The 12,085-nt window shown below is 47.1% G+C and overlaps 1 protein-coding gene across 8 annotated transcripts in view; it reads left to right on the top strand.

The window, feature by feature from the left end:
- Positions 1-12,085, top strand: part of GTF2I (general transcription factor IIi) — a 1,750,178-nt gene that overhangs the window by 413,707 nt on the left and 1,324,386 nt on the right. For all 8 annotated transcript variants that reach the window (XM_078679426.1, XM_078679427.1, XM_078679425.1 and 5 more), the window contains exon 9: positions 10,444-10,512. In XM_078679426.1, coding sequence (XP_078535552.1) covers positions 10,444-10,512 — 69 coding nt within the window. The remainder of the gene's footprint in view (positions 1-10,443; positions 10,513-12,085) is intronic.

Genomic DNA, 12,085 nt, shown 5'->3' with positions numbered 1-12,085 from the left:
TCAGAAGTGTCAGTGAGCTACAGGCACTAACTATTCAATAACCATTTTTACAACTCCATCATAACAAAGTGGTTCTTAGGACAAATCCCAAATTCCTTCCTAAAGTTATTTCTCCCTTCCACCTCAACCAATCTGTTGAGTTGTCAGTGTTCTTCTCGCAACCACAGACCGTAGCAGAAAGAGTTACAAAAGAGTTTTTCTTTACTATATTGACAGAACAAACCTTTTCGCAAAACAACTTTTTGTATCTTTCTCACTACCACATAAAGGCAATCCCATATCAAAGTCTGGAACTGCAAGGTGGATTGTCAAATGTATACAAATTTGCTATCACAAAGCAAAACATACACTATCTATACCCCCTAAAGCCCACTCTACCCGCAAAATAGGAGCATCCATGGCATTTTTAAGGAACATTCCCGAAGGTGACATCTGCAAAGCAGCAACATGGTCTACACTGCACACATTCACTTGCTCGTGTGGGCCCGGCTGTACTCAAAACACTATTTCAAACTACTGCAACAGATACTGGTGGTCGCCGCTAAGGGAGAATACTGCTATGCAATCTATGCACAGTGTGTGATCTGCAGCTCATATGCCTCAAACGGAAAATGCTACTCACCAGTATGCATCTGTTCTTGGCATGTTGACCTGGAGATTCACACATGCCCACCCGCCTCCCCGGCTACCTTTATCTGTACCAGCATTATTTTATTTAGATACATCACATAGGCATCTTTTTCTGTTTCGTACAAAACTCCATTTCCCTTCATGCGCACTATTGTCCACAGGAGGAGTCCCTTATCTCGTGACTTCCAAAAACTTCTACCAAGACAACAACAAAGTGCAAACATCCGGGCCCAACACCAGATGGCGATCTTTGCACAGTGTGTGAATCTGCAGCTCTACATGCCAAGAACAGACGCATACTGGTAAGTAGCATTTTCCCTTTAAAAATATATAATCGCAATGTTGAACAGCAATTACAAAGAAAAAAACCCTATGAAACCGTGCATATTTAGCAGCACACACCTCATTGTAAATGACCCTAACTCCAGTCATTCATCTGGTATTGGTCTTTCTCATAATATGGTCCATAATGGCTGTTGTAGTTCAGCTGTTCATACTGCTTGTCATGACCTCTTCAGCATATGAAGGAATCTGTGCATGACCACCTTGTGGCTTGTAAAAAATAAACTTGGTGTTCGAGGCATGTGGGCTGCTGAATTCATATCTATAGCATAGATCGCCGCCTAGTGTTGGGTCCGGATGATTGCACCTTGTTGTCCTGGGAGAGTCTTCGAAGTATCACGAGATAGGTGGCACCTCCCCTGGACTACAGTGCGCATGGGCATCGACTCCATCCCCAGATTGTTTTTTCCCGCCATTGGGTTCGGATGTGATTTCGACAACTCCTGCTCGGAATCGTTATAAACTTTTCTTAAGGCCAAAAGGCCTTCTCTGAACCGCCGGTATTGTTTGCCTTCGGTCCCGACTGTACTCCAACTCGTCGAGTTGGATTTCCAGGGAGTCGAGTGACTCTTGGGTGATCGAGGCCCAGTCAACGCAGCAAGACCCTCGACGAGACGACATGGAACGGAGCCCGTTCAAGAAGTGTCCCGTGTGTGGTTCGAAGTACCCACACATTGACGTCCATCCTGTGTGCAACAAGTGCCTGTCGCCGGACCACAACGAGGCCGACTGTATGGCCTGTTCCAGATTTCGATCGAAGAAAACGATTAAGATGCGGCGCGTGGCGCTCGAGGCCCAGCGATCGGCTCCAGCACCGGTGGACATCTTCGACGACGCGGACCAAGAACTTCAACTGCAGATTTCACCTCCGGCGGTGGACGTCGAGTACGAAGCGGACGTCGAAGGCCAAGACCTGGAGGAAGTGGTCGAGGAGGTAGGGGACGACGACGAAGAAGCATATGGGGCCATGGAAGATAGCTCGGAGGATGAGCTATGCCCCGTTCGTACTCTTACCAAGGCTCAGGTCGCGGGATCGCCACACGGCCTTACCCAAGACCTTACACCAAAATCCACGGCCCCGCCTTCCGGCCCGGCTACGGACACCTCAGCGGAGCCGGCATTACCAAAATCGAAACTGAAACCATCGGTGTCGACGAAAACAAAAATGGCCGAGACGCCATCGAAATTGAAACCGTCTGCTCCAACATCGACGCCGTCGTCATCGGAGGCCTCGAAGCCGAAGAAGGCTGTCGACCAGGCAAAGGTGCCAAAGGTGGTCAAGGAGCCGAGCTCGAAGAAGGCCGTCGAGTCGGTGTCAAGCAAGGCGGGCGTGCCCAAGAAGGCTGTCGAGCCTACATCAGGCGAGTCTGTCGAGCCGAAAAGCAAAGGGCCCGTCGAGAAGAAGTCACCCAAGGGCGCCGAGCCGAAGTCTGGGGTCACGACTCCAAGAGTCAAGGCTGCCGTCCCGAAGCCGTCGGCGTCGACGTCTGCGGCCATGGCCAGAGATCAAAGCGCACCGGTCACGGATCCTCCTGCGCCTCAAACAGACAGTCGTCGACGCTCGGGTCTTCCCCTGGGGGCGGCCCAAGGTCGTCGGCCGGGTCGACGAAACCGTCCGCTTCCTTTACGAAGCAGGTCTCGGACTCCCTCAAGCGGATTAGGGACAAGGCTTCAGCATCGGAACCGAAAACGCCTTCCGCACCGAAGCCGTCTGACCCACCGAAGAAGACTTCCATGCCGATTCTCTACACGTTACCGCCTAAGGTGGCACCGAAGGCCTTCGCACCACGGTCGGTGCCCAAAGACTCTGAAGGGTCGAAGCCAACTCGCCCAGGTGGGAGTTTGAGTCATCGACAACCTTTATTGGAAGAAGGGTCGGAGCATTTCATCGATGCCGACACCGGGAAGCTCACGCTTTACAAGAGGAAAATAACATCACAGCCTCTGCAGTCATTTACAGTTCCTCTAAAGCGCAAAAAGCCTGCGCCAGACACACCAGTACTGGTTGAACAGATTCTTCCACAGCCTAGGAGGAGTGCAACACCTTCACCCACTTACTCTGATGGAGGTGAAGGGGAGCAGGATGAGGAGTACAACTTTCCTGCGCACACAGAGCCTGATGAGCAACAGGACTCATGGATGGACACAGGTGATCAGGACCAGCAAACATCCCATGACCCTCAGATTTATAACGTTAAAACGTCTCCCACTGAAGATTCTGCTGCATTTAATGCCTTAATTGAAAGGGCAGCTACAAACCATAAAGTGGAGATGCATGCTGACCCTGTGGAGGTTGACTTCCTTTTTGACACTTTCTCCACTGCTGAAAAAACTGTCAAGACTCTTCCGATGCTCAAAGGGGTCCTTAAGCATGCAGCAGACATTTTCAAGGAACCCACGAGATCAAGGGTTGTCAACCCTAGGATAGAGAAAAAATACAGACCGGCACCTGGCGACCCAACCTACATTAGGGGCCAGTTGCCTCTGGACTCTTTGGTGGTCTCGAATGCCCGCAAGAGGGAAAACTCCCAAACCACGGGTGAAGCTCCTCCCCCAGACAAAGAGTCAAAAGTGCTGGAGGCATCGGGGAAGAGAGTAGCAGCTCAGGCGGCCAACATCTGGCGCATCTCAAACACGCAGGCACTGTTGGCCAGATACGATAGGGCACACTATGACACCCTAGAGCAGCTGTTGCAACACCTTCCAGACCAGTTTAAAGAGGGAGCTGAAATGCTAATCCAGGAGGGAAAGCTCATCTCCAACGCTGCTATAAAGTGTGCGCTGGACGTTGCGGACACGGCAGAAAGAGCAATCAATACTAGTGTGATGTTGAGGCGTCAGGCATGGCTCCGCATCTCAGGGTTCAAGCCAGAAATACAGACTACTATCCTCAACCAGCCGGTTAACCCAGACAGGTTATTTGGTCCAGAGGTGGACACCACCCTGGAAAAGATCAAAAAAGATACTGAGACTGCCAAGTCCATGGGTGCTCTCCAGTCACAGCAATTTAGAGGGAACACTCAGGCAGTCGAGGTGTTAACAGAGGACACATGTCGCAGCAGACGCCATTCAATAAAAGTGGTGCACAATCCTCTTACACCAAGCAGGGCAGAGGTGGATACAGAGGAAACTGTGCCAAGGGTAGAGGCAGAGGCAACAACAGTTCCCGTTCCTCTGCCACAAACAAACAGTGACTCCCTGTCACTGCCCCCCGACCATCCAACACCTATCGGGGGGAGACTCCAACAGTTCCTGCCAGTCTGGAAGTCCATCACCACAGACAGGTGGGTCAGGAAACTTATCCAGTTCGGCTATTGTTTGGAGCGGACATCCACTCCACCAAACATTACCCCCAAGACAACGTCCTATGTCAGCAGAGCACTTGCACTTATTGCAGCAAGAGGTTCTTGTGATGCTGCAAAAAGGCGCAGTCGAGCTCGTGCCGGTGGAGGAAGAAGGCACAGGGGTTTATTCCCTGTACTTCTTAATCCCAAAGAAGGACGGCTCACTCAGACCAATTCTAGACCTACGCCCACTAAACCAATACATTCTTTCAGAACACTTCCACATGTTAACACTGCAGCAGGTTCTTCCATTGTTAAACCAGGGAGACTTCCTTGCAACCTTGGACCTCAAGGATGCTTACTTTCACATACCACTCCATCCATCCCACAGGAAATACCTCAGGTTTACCATCCAAAACCGGCATTACCAGTTCAAGGTCCTCCCTTTCGGAGTGACCACTGCCCCCAGAGTGTTCACAAAATGTCTGGCGACAGTAGCGGCGCACCTCAGGAGACAGAGCATACATGTCTACCCTTATCTGGACGACTGGCTGGTTCAAGCCAAGTCGGCCCAGCAGTGCGCCGCAGACATGTCCCACACCATTCACCTCCTTCACAGTCTGGGGTTTTCACTAAACTATCCAAAGTCGCACCTTCAGCCAGCCCATGTGCGGCAGTATTTGGGCGCGACGATAAATACTCTGGCAGCCACAGCTCAGCCACACCCAGCGAGGATCGACAACATCCAGTCGCTAATCCAGAGGTTCAGATCGCAACACTCACTCCCAACGAAAGTGTTCATGCAGTTGATAGGCATGATGGCCTCCTGCATCTTCATAGTCCCGCACGCACGGTTGCATATGCGTTCGCTCCAAGAATGCTTGGCGCATCAGTGGACTCAGCTCAAGCACAGTTGAGAGACCTAGTGTTGGTGACCGGTCGGGCATACAACTCTGCATTGGTGGAATCCACACAACCTTTGCAAGGGCCGACCGTTCCAAGAGCCTGTTCCACAGATCATCCTAACAACGGACGCTTCTCTCCAGGGTTGGGGAGCTCATGTGCTCCACCACACGGTGCAGGGACTGTGGACGACGCAGCAAAAGAAGATGCACATCAACTACCTAGAACTGATGGCAATCTTCATGGCAATCCAGTCCTTCAAGGTACATCTGTGCAACAAAGTCGTGTTGATCCGGACGGACAACATGACAGCCATGTACTACATCCAGAAACAGGGAGGTACGCACTTTCCACAGTTGTCTCATCTGGCTCCGAGCATGTGGAAGTGGGCCATTCAGAGGCTTCCTCATGGCGGAACACCTCCCGGGCAACGACAATCAGATGGCGGATCTGCTCAGCAGGTTCAGCCACCAGATGCACGAGTGGGAGTTGCATCCATCAGTACTCCGCCCGTACTTCCAGCAGTGGGGTCATCCAGAGATAGACCTGTTTGCCACATGGGAAAACGCAAAATGCCAAAGCTTTGCCGCCAGGTTCCCTCACCCACAGTCGCAGGGCAATGCGATATGGATGAACTGGTCAGGCAGATTTGCGTACGCTTTTCCCCCAGCACCTCTCATTCCGCTGGTGGCACGAAAGCTAAAGCAACACTCGATGACGCTTATCCTGGTTGCTCCAACGTGGGCACGCCAACCATGGTGCACCACGTTTCTAGAACTCTCCGTGGTACCGCATCAAAGGCTGCACCTCACACCCAGGCTCTTGACGCAGAACAATGACGACATTCAGCATCCAGATCCGCAACAGCTTAATCTGGCGATCTGGCTCCTGAGGTCTTAGAGTTTGGCTACCTTAACCTGCCTCCTGAATGCATGGACATCATCCGGGAGGCACGGAAGCCCACTACCAGAGCTTGCTATGCGGCAAAATGGAAGTGGTTTGTCATTTACTGTACAGAACACCATATCAACCCGCTAGATGCATCCATTCCTAATATCATCTGCTATTTGTTACATCTTTACAAATGCAATCTAGCATATGCTTCCATTCGGATACACTTGTCCGCCATAGCGGCTTATCTCCAAAACAGGCAGCATCCCTGTTTTCAGGGTGCCTGCCATTAAAGCATTTCTGGAAGGTCTGAAGCGGGTCATCCCTCCCAGGACCCCACCAGCTCCTGTGTGGAACCTCAATGTGGTCCTCACCAGATTAATGGGTCCCCCGTTTGAGCCTCTACATTCATGTGAGATTCAATTCTTGACATGGAAAGTGGCTTTTCTCATTGCCATCACGTCTCTGAGACGTGTTAGTGAGCTGCAAGCGCTCACAATACAAGAGCCGTTTATTCAAATTCATTCAAACAGGGTGGTGCTGCGCACTAACCCCAAGTTTCTTCCTAAGGTAGTGTCGCAGTTTCATGTCAATCAACCCATCGAACTGCCCGCATTCTTTCCAAACCCTGAAACGGTGGCGGAAAGGATGCTCCACACGCTTGATGTCAAAAGGGCATTAATGTACTACATTGACTGAACGAAAGATTTTAGGAAAACACAACAACTCTTTGTTGCCTCTCAGCCCAGCACAAAGGCAACCCCATTTCCAAAGCAGGAATAGCCAGGTGGATCGTTAAGTGTATTCAGATTTGCTATCAGAAAGCTAAGCGCACTTTAACGGTCCCCCCAGGGCACACTCCACACGCAAGTTGGGGGCCTCCATGGCATTCCTAGGTAATATTCCTTTGGAAGACATTTGTAGAGCAGCCACATGGTCTACACCACACACGTTTACCAAACAATACTGTGTAGATGTGCATTCCAAACAGCAGGCAGCTGTAGGACAGGCTGTTCTTAGAACACTTTTTCAGACTTCTGCAGCTGGCACGGGCAGCCGCCGTTACTGGAGGGACTGCTATGTATTCTATGCTATAGATATGAATTCAGCAGCCCACATGCCTCGAACTGAATATGCTACTTACCAGTATGCATCTGTTCTTGGCATGTAGGGCTGCTGACATTCATATCGCCCGCCCTCCTCCCCGGCGCCCGTAGCGGCTGCAGACTTTTCTTGCATTCAATATTCAGCATGGCCATCGCTTACACTATTACACTCCATCTTTGCCACAATGGCTAAAAACAATCTGGGGATGGAGTCGATGTCCATGCGCACTGTAGTCCAGGGGAGGAGCCACCTATCTCGTGATACTTCGAAGACTCTTCCAGGACAACAAGGTGCAATCATCCGGACCCAACACTAGGCGGCGATCTATGCTATAGATATGAATGTCAGCAGCCCTACATGCCAAGAACAGATGCATACTGGTAAGTAGCATATTCATTTCTGATATTAATCTACAAGGTCCTAAGCTAGCCTGAAGGGACTCTTTTGCAGACTTCACTATCTTGTGTGCAAGACTATGCATAACCATGTCCTTTATTTCAAGGTTGATTACCGATACATGCCGGAAAGACACTTTGTATAGCACCAATAGGAATGAAGTCCATAGCGATGCATATCTTAAAACAAATTTAATTCAATCTTGCCTCCATTAGGTCCAGAGTTTTGATGCATAGACATGGTATTGAGGGTCTCCAAAATGTCTTCCTTGGAAACAAGGCTGGTCTAGTTATCTGGTGGTTCTCATTTGAAAATATAGGCATTCAGTCTTCAATAACTGGGTTACTTAGTTTTGCAAATGAAATGTTCATGTGTGACATATTGTCAGTGGTTGTAGGAAGCAAATTACTCCATAATTCAGGGAGGGATGGCTAAGTTTTGCCTCACCGAATTGTTTATGCATGGCATCAACCTCCAGTAAATTTCTCTATGTGCAAGCCAGTAAAGCAGTTTCCCAGAATGATTTCCTAATTCATAAATTCTGTACTGCGTTGCTGCATATGGCTGTATATTTTAATGTTAAGGAGCGGCTACATCAAGGGTTACCCTGATCAACTAATACTAGGAAAGCAAACATGATTAATTTAGAAATCACGAATAAGCAGCTTAGTAGAAAAGCCAAATCCGTACAAGCTTGTTGTCACTTAGGCCGCTCATCTTCCTCCAATAGTGGCACTAAGGTCACTCCTCTTCATCTAAAAGGTGTTGTAAGCGGGAGTCCTTCATCTTTTGCTGACAGGTATTTTCTTGGTATGCACCCCCAAGTGGCTCAAAAGATCTCTCTGTACCCATGCTTGAAAGGTAAGCAGGATTTAGTGGCATGACTAAACATTCTACTGTAGCCATGAGGTGGCTGGGAAATAGTACTGCTGCACAACTTACGTAGCAGAAGAATTTGCAAATCTTCAGACAGTTGGGCCTTAAGTCATGTTTTTTGGCATTTTAGGTAACAAACTGGCAGTGCAGCTTCTCACGGTTGTGCCTCTTTCAACATTGCTCAGTACTAGTCTGTATAGTCCTCTAGAAGACTAATGAAGTAGAAACCCTTCATGGCATTTATTCAAATACCAGAAACGACCTCTTAACAATAGAAAGGCCAGCTTGTTCCTTTATGAAGGTCTACATGTTTCCTGTACTCTGTGTGAAGGTAGGCATTAGACCAGCCAGTCGGAACTGGTACAGTTCAGGAGGTCAATTGAACCAAGACTGGTGCAGCCCACAGAGCCAAAGGTGCTTGGCAATTGGGACTGGTAGGAGTTTCTCAGAACAGGGAAGCTGACAGAACTCAATAGATGGGGTAATCCTCACTCCACACGCATGGTAACTTAGCTTTTGGGTGTATGGATCGATAGTAACTGGGTCATGCAAGCCAGAGGCCTTAATAAAAATCCATATTCTCTTGCAGTTATGCACAAAATACTTTCATCATTAAGGAAGACTCACACCAGGGACCCCACTTATGGGGGACTGGACAGACCTGTAATAAGGAGGAATAATTGTGCACACTCCCCCTTAGGTGTACAGGTAAATAAATATATACCCCCTTTATAGGCAGATCATTAAAAAGGATGCCCTAGAAGAGTGCTTCCCAAATTGTTTTGAACCATGACACAGTTTTTAGGACCACAAAGTTTTGCGATCCAACTAGCTTCAATGGACGTGAGGCAAGCTTTTTTTTTTTAATGTAACTAGAGTATTGTATCATAGCACAATGTCCTTTACAGACAGCGCATTTTCCATTGAAATGGCCACTACATTTGCAGGGACCTACAGTTTTACTGATAAAACTATATTGCACAAATACATTTTCAGTGAATACTCGTCATTTTGGAATCACCAAGTAAAGTGTCCTGATTTTTTTTGATCCTATTAAAATATGTTTTCCATCACACTTCAGAATTACAAAAAGTTCGTAAATTGTGCTTTATTAACTGCTGAATGTTTAGAGTTAATTTACAGGTATTTATATTTGTTTGTGTGTTACAAAAAATGGCAACCTAGCCTTTCCTTTCACAATCCCTGTACACCAGCAAGATTGTGACATAATTCACTTTACTTTTTTTTCTCTGACTGCAAAGCAAGAGGAGGTTTAAACGATAATCGCAGTGTTAAACTATAAATCATAAGTTTGTCATAAGACATAACCTGTCATTTGACCTCTTTTAAGCGTAGCAAATATGATCAGAAAAATCCAGAATTAAAGGCATCTATATGTATAGCTTGAAAGTTTGCGACCAACCAAAAATCAACTCGCTACCCTCAGTTTGTGAAACACTGCGAGTCCAGAAGGAATACAGGCATACTATTAGGCAATCCATAGCTGTGCAAAAGGGTGCCCATCTCTACTTTTGTTAGGAATGGGCAGAGGCCAAAATTGCTGTCTATCGGTTGGATAAGGATGCTTGAATGAGGCTGGTTTTGCCATCACTTACCGCATCTGGTTCCAACAAATTCATCCTTTGCTCTCCTGTCTCCCAACTTGTGTTCTGGTGATTAAGTTTTCCTATATGATTATTTTATTCCATGTCAAGTGGGGAAATTATGCAGAACTGATCTTAAAGATGCCAGTTAGTGCAATTTTGAATCTTTAGCACGTCTGGTGACCCATACGATAAGCAAGAGCAGTTATTTTGGAACAGCCTAGAATCCACAGCTGGCATTAAAGGTTATAATATTTGAAAAGCTGGTTAATCTTCAGGATACCAACAATAAAAGGTTTTTGACTGAAAGTATCTTGTTCCTTTGCCCCAAAGTTGTTTGCCTAAACGGGTACCTGCTAATTTCTTCTGCATGTTTTTTTCTTCTCATAAATTCTTCTGTTTGTTTTAAGGCACAACTATCGCTGTTACTGTAAAGGAGGAAAGTGACGATCCTGACTACTATTCCTATAGCACACAAGGTAATTTCCAAAAAGTCTTTACCCTTTATTTTAATGCATGTTGTGAATAAATATTGTTATAATCACAAACGAGCCATCTTATCACAACTTATCAAATGAAACATTGACTAAGTAGGTTTGAAAGAAAGTCTTGTAAAAGCACGATTTTAGGTAGTATGTTTATTGTAAATTGTTGTTCGAGGCATGTGCGCTGTGGATACACATGCTTTGCATACTCCTGCCATCTAGTGTTGGGTCCGGTTGTTTGGAAAGATGACTTCGAAGAAAAAACTTGCAGTCACGAGGTGATAGTGCGAATGGGCATCAACTCCATTGTTAGTGTTTTTCCGCCATCTGGTTCGGACATGTATTGCTGCGCTCCGGTTCGAAATCGCTCTTCGGGTTCTCCTCAGTGTGCAATTCACTCCAATCCTCGCCTGTATTTGTTCCGTATGCGTTGCCTTGTTCTCCGCGTATCGAATATCTCAATAAATTCTCAAATTTTCAATCCAACCTCGTGAGCTGCCGTCTGGCCTAGCCGCATCAGGCCACCCTTGTGCCGATGGAACGGACTTCATTCAAAATCTGTCATGGGTGCCACGCCAAGTACCCTCGCACCGACCTATATCAAGTTTGTAACTTGTGCCTCCCTCTGGAGCACAAGGAGGAAGACTGCGGCACTTGTATATTGTTTTGATCCAAGAAAACTGTATGCCACAGAGGAAGAAGAGGCCTTATCTGTACCAGAGTCTGATTCCGAGCTCGATCTGGATTCTGAAGGTCTGCCTCTGGGACAAAGTGCTGTGAGTACCAAAGACCCCATGCCCCATAAATCCTCTTCCAAAACACATAAAGCTATGCCACCTCTGCTTTCTGGCCAAGGTCGGCGCTAAGACAATCTTTCCGACACCCCGTCTCTCGACTCTGCACCGGAACGAACAGTCAAGTCTTCCGGCTTAGGACCGAGTCAACCGAAAATTCCTTTCGGATCCGAAACCATCAAGTTTCAAGGACAAATCTGTTTAGGAGCCGAAATCCTCCACTCTGAAGCAAAAACAAGCTTTGGAGCTGAAACCTAAAGACCGGTCCATTTTTTAAAAATTCAAATCATTTTTGTTGAATTTTTAGAGAAAGAAAAAAGTAATACAGAGAACGCACGTAAATAAGTAAGTAATACAAAAAGAAAAAGTAAGTTATACATTATAAAACCATAAATTATAAGACCAGTCCATTTTAACGCCACAATCTAAAGACCGTGTCTTCAAGCCTGCAGAACCAATTTTAGACATTCTTAAGAACAAATTGGATCCTAAGCAGAAAGATTTATATGAATCCTTATACTGGACACATTTCTGCTAAAACACCAGCATAACACAAACTTCCTTTAGCGGACACTGCAAGATCCTTCTGAAGAAGGACATGGCTACCAGCTTTGTTTATCCTGCCCAACAACCCCCCCCCCCTCCTCCTCCTCCTCCTCCTCCTCCTCCTCCTCCTCCATCTTCTTCACAGTTAATTGAAGATCCCTTGCATATAACACCTCAGGGATCTCCAGATTCAGATCCAGATAGAGAGCATGGTGATGATGATGATA

This window comes from Lissotriton helveticus, chromosome 3_1 (assembly GCF_964261635.1).
Source record: "Lissotriton helveticus chromosome 3_1, aLisHel1.1, whole genome shotgun sequence".
NCBI classification, from domain to species: Eukaryota; Metazoa; Chordata; class Amphibia; order Caudata; family Salamandridae; genus Lissotriton; species Lissotriton helveticus.
The sequence above is the reverse complement of the archived record's forward strand: the minus strand, read 5'-3'. Positions and strand labels throughout refer to the sequence as shown.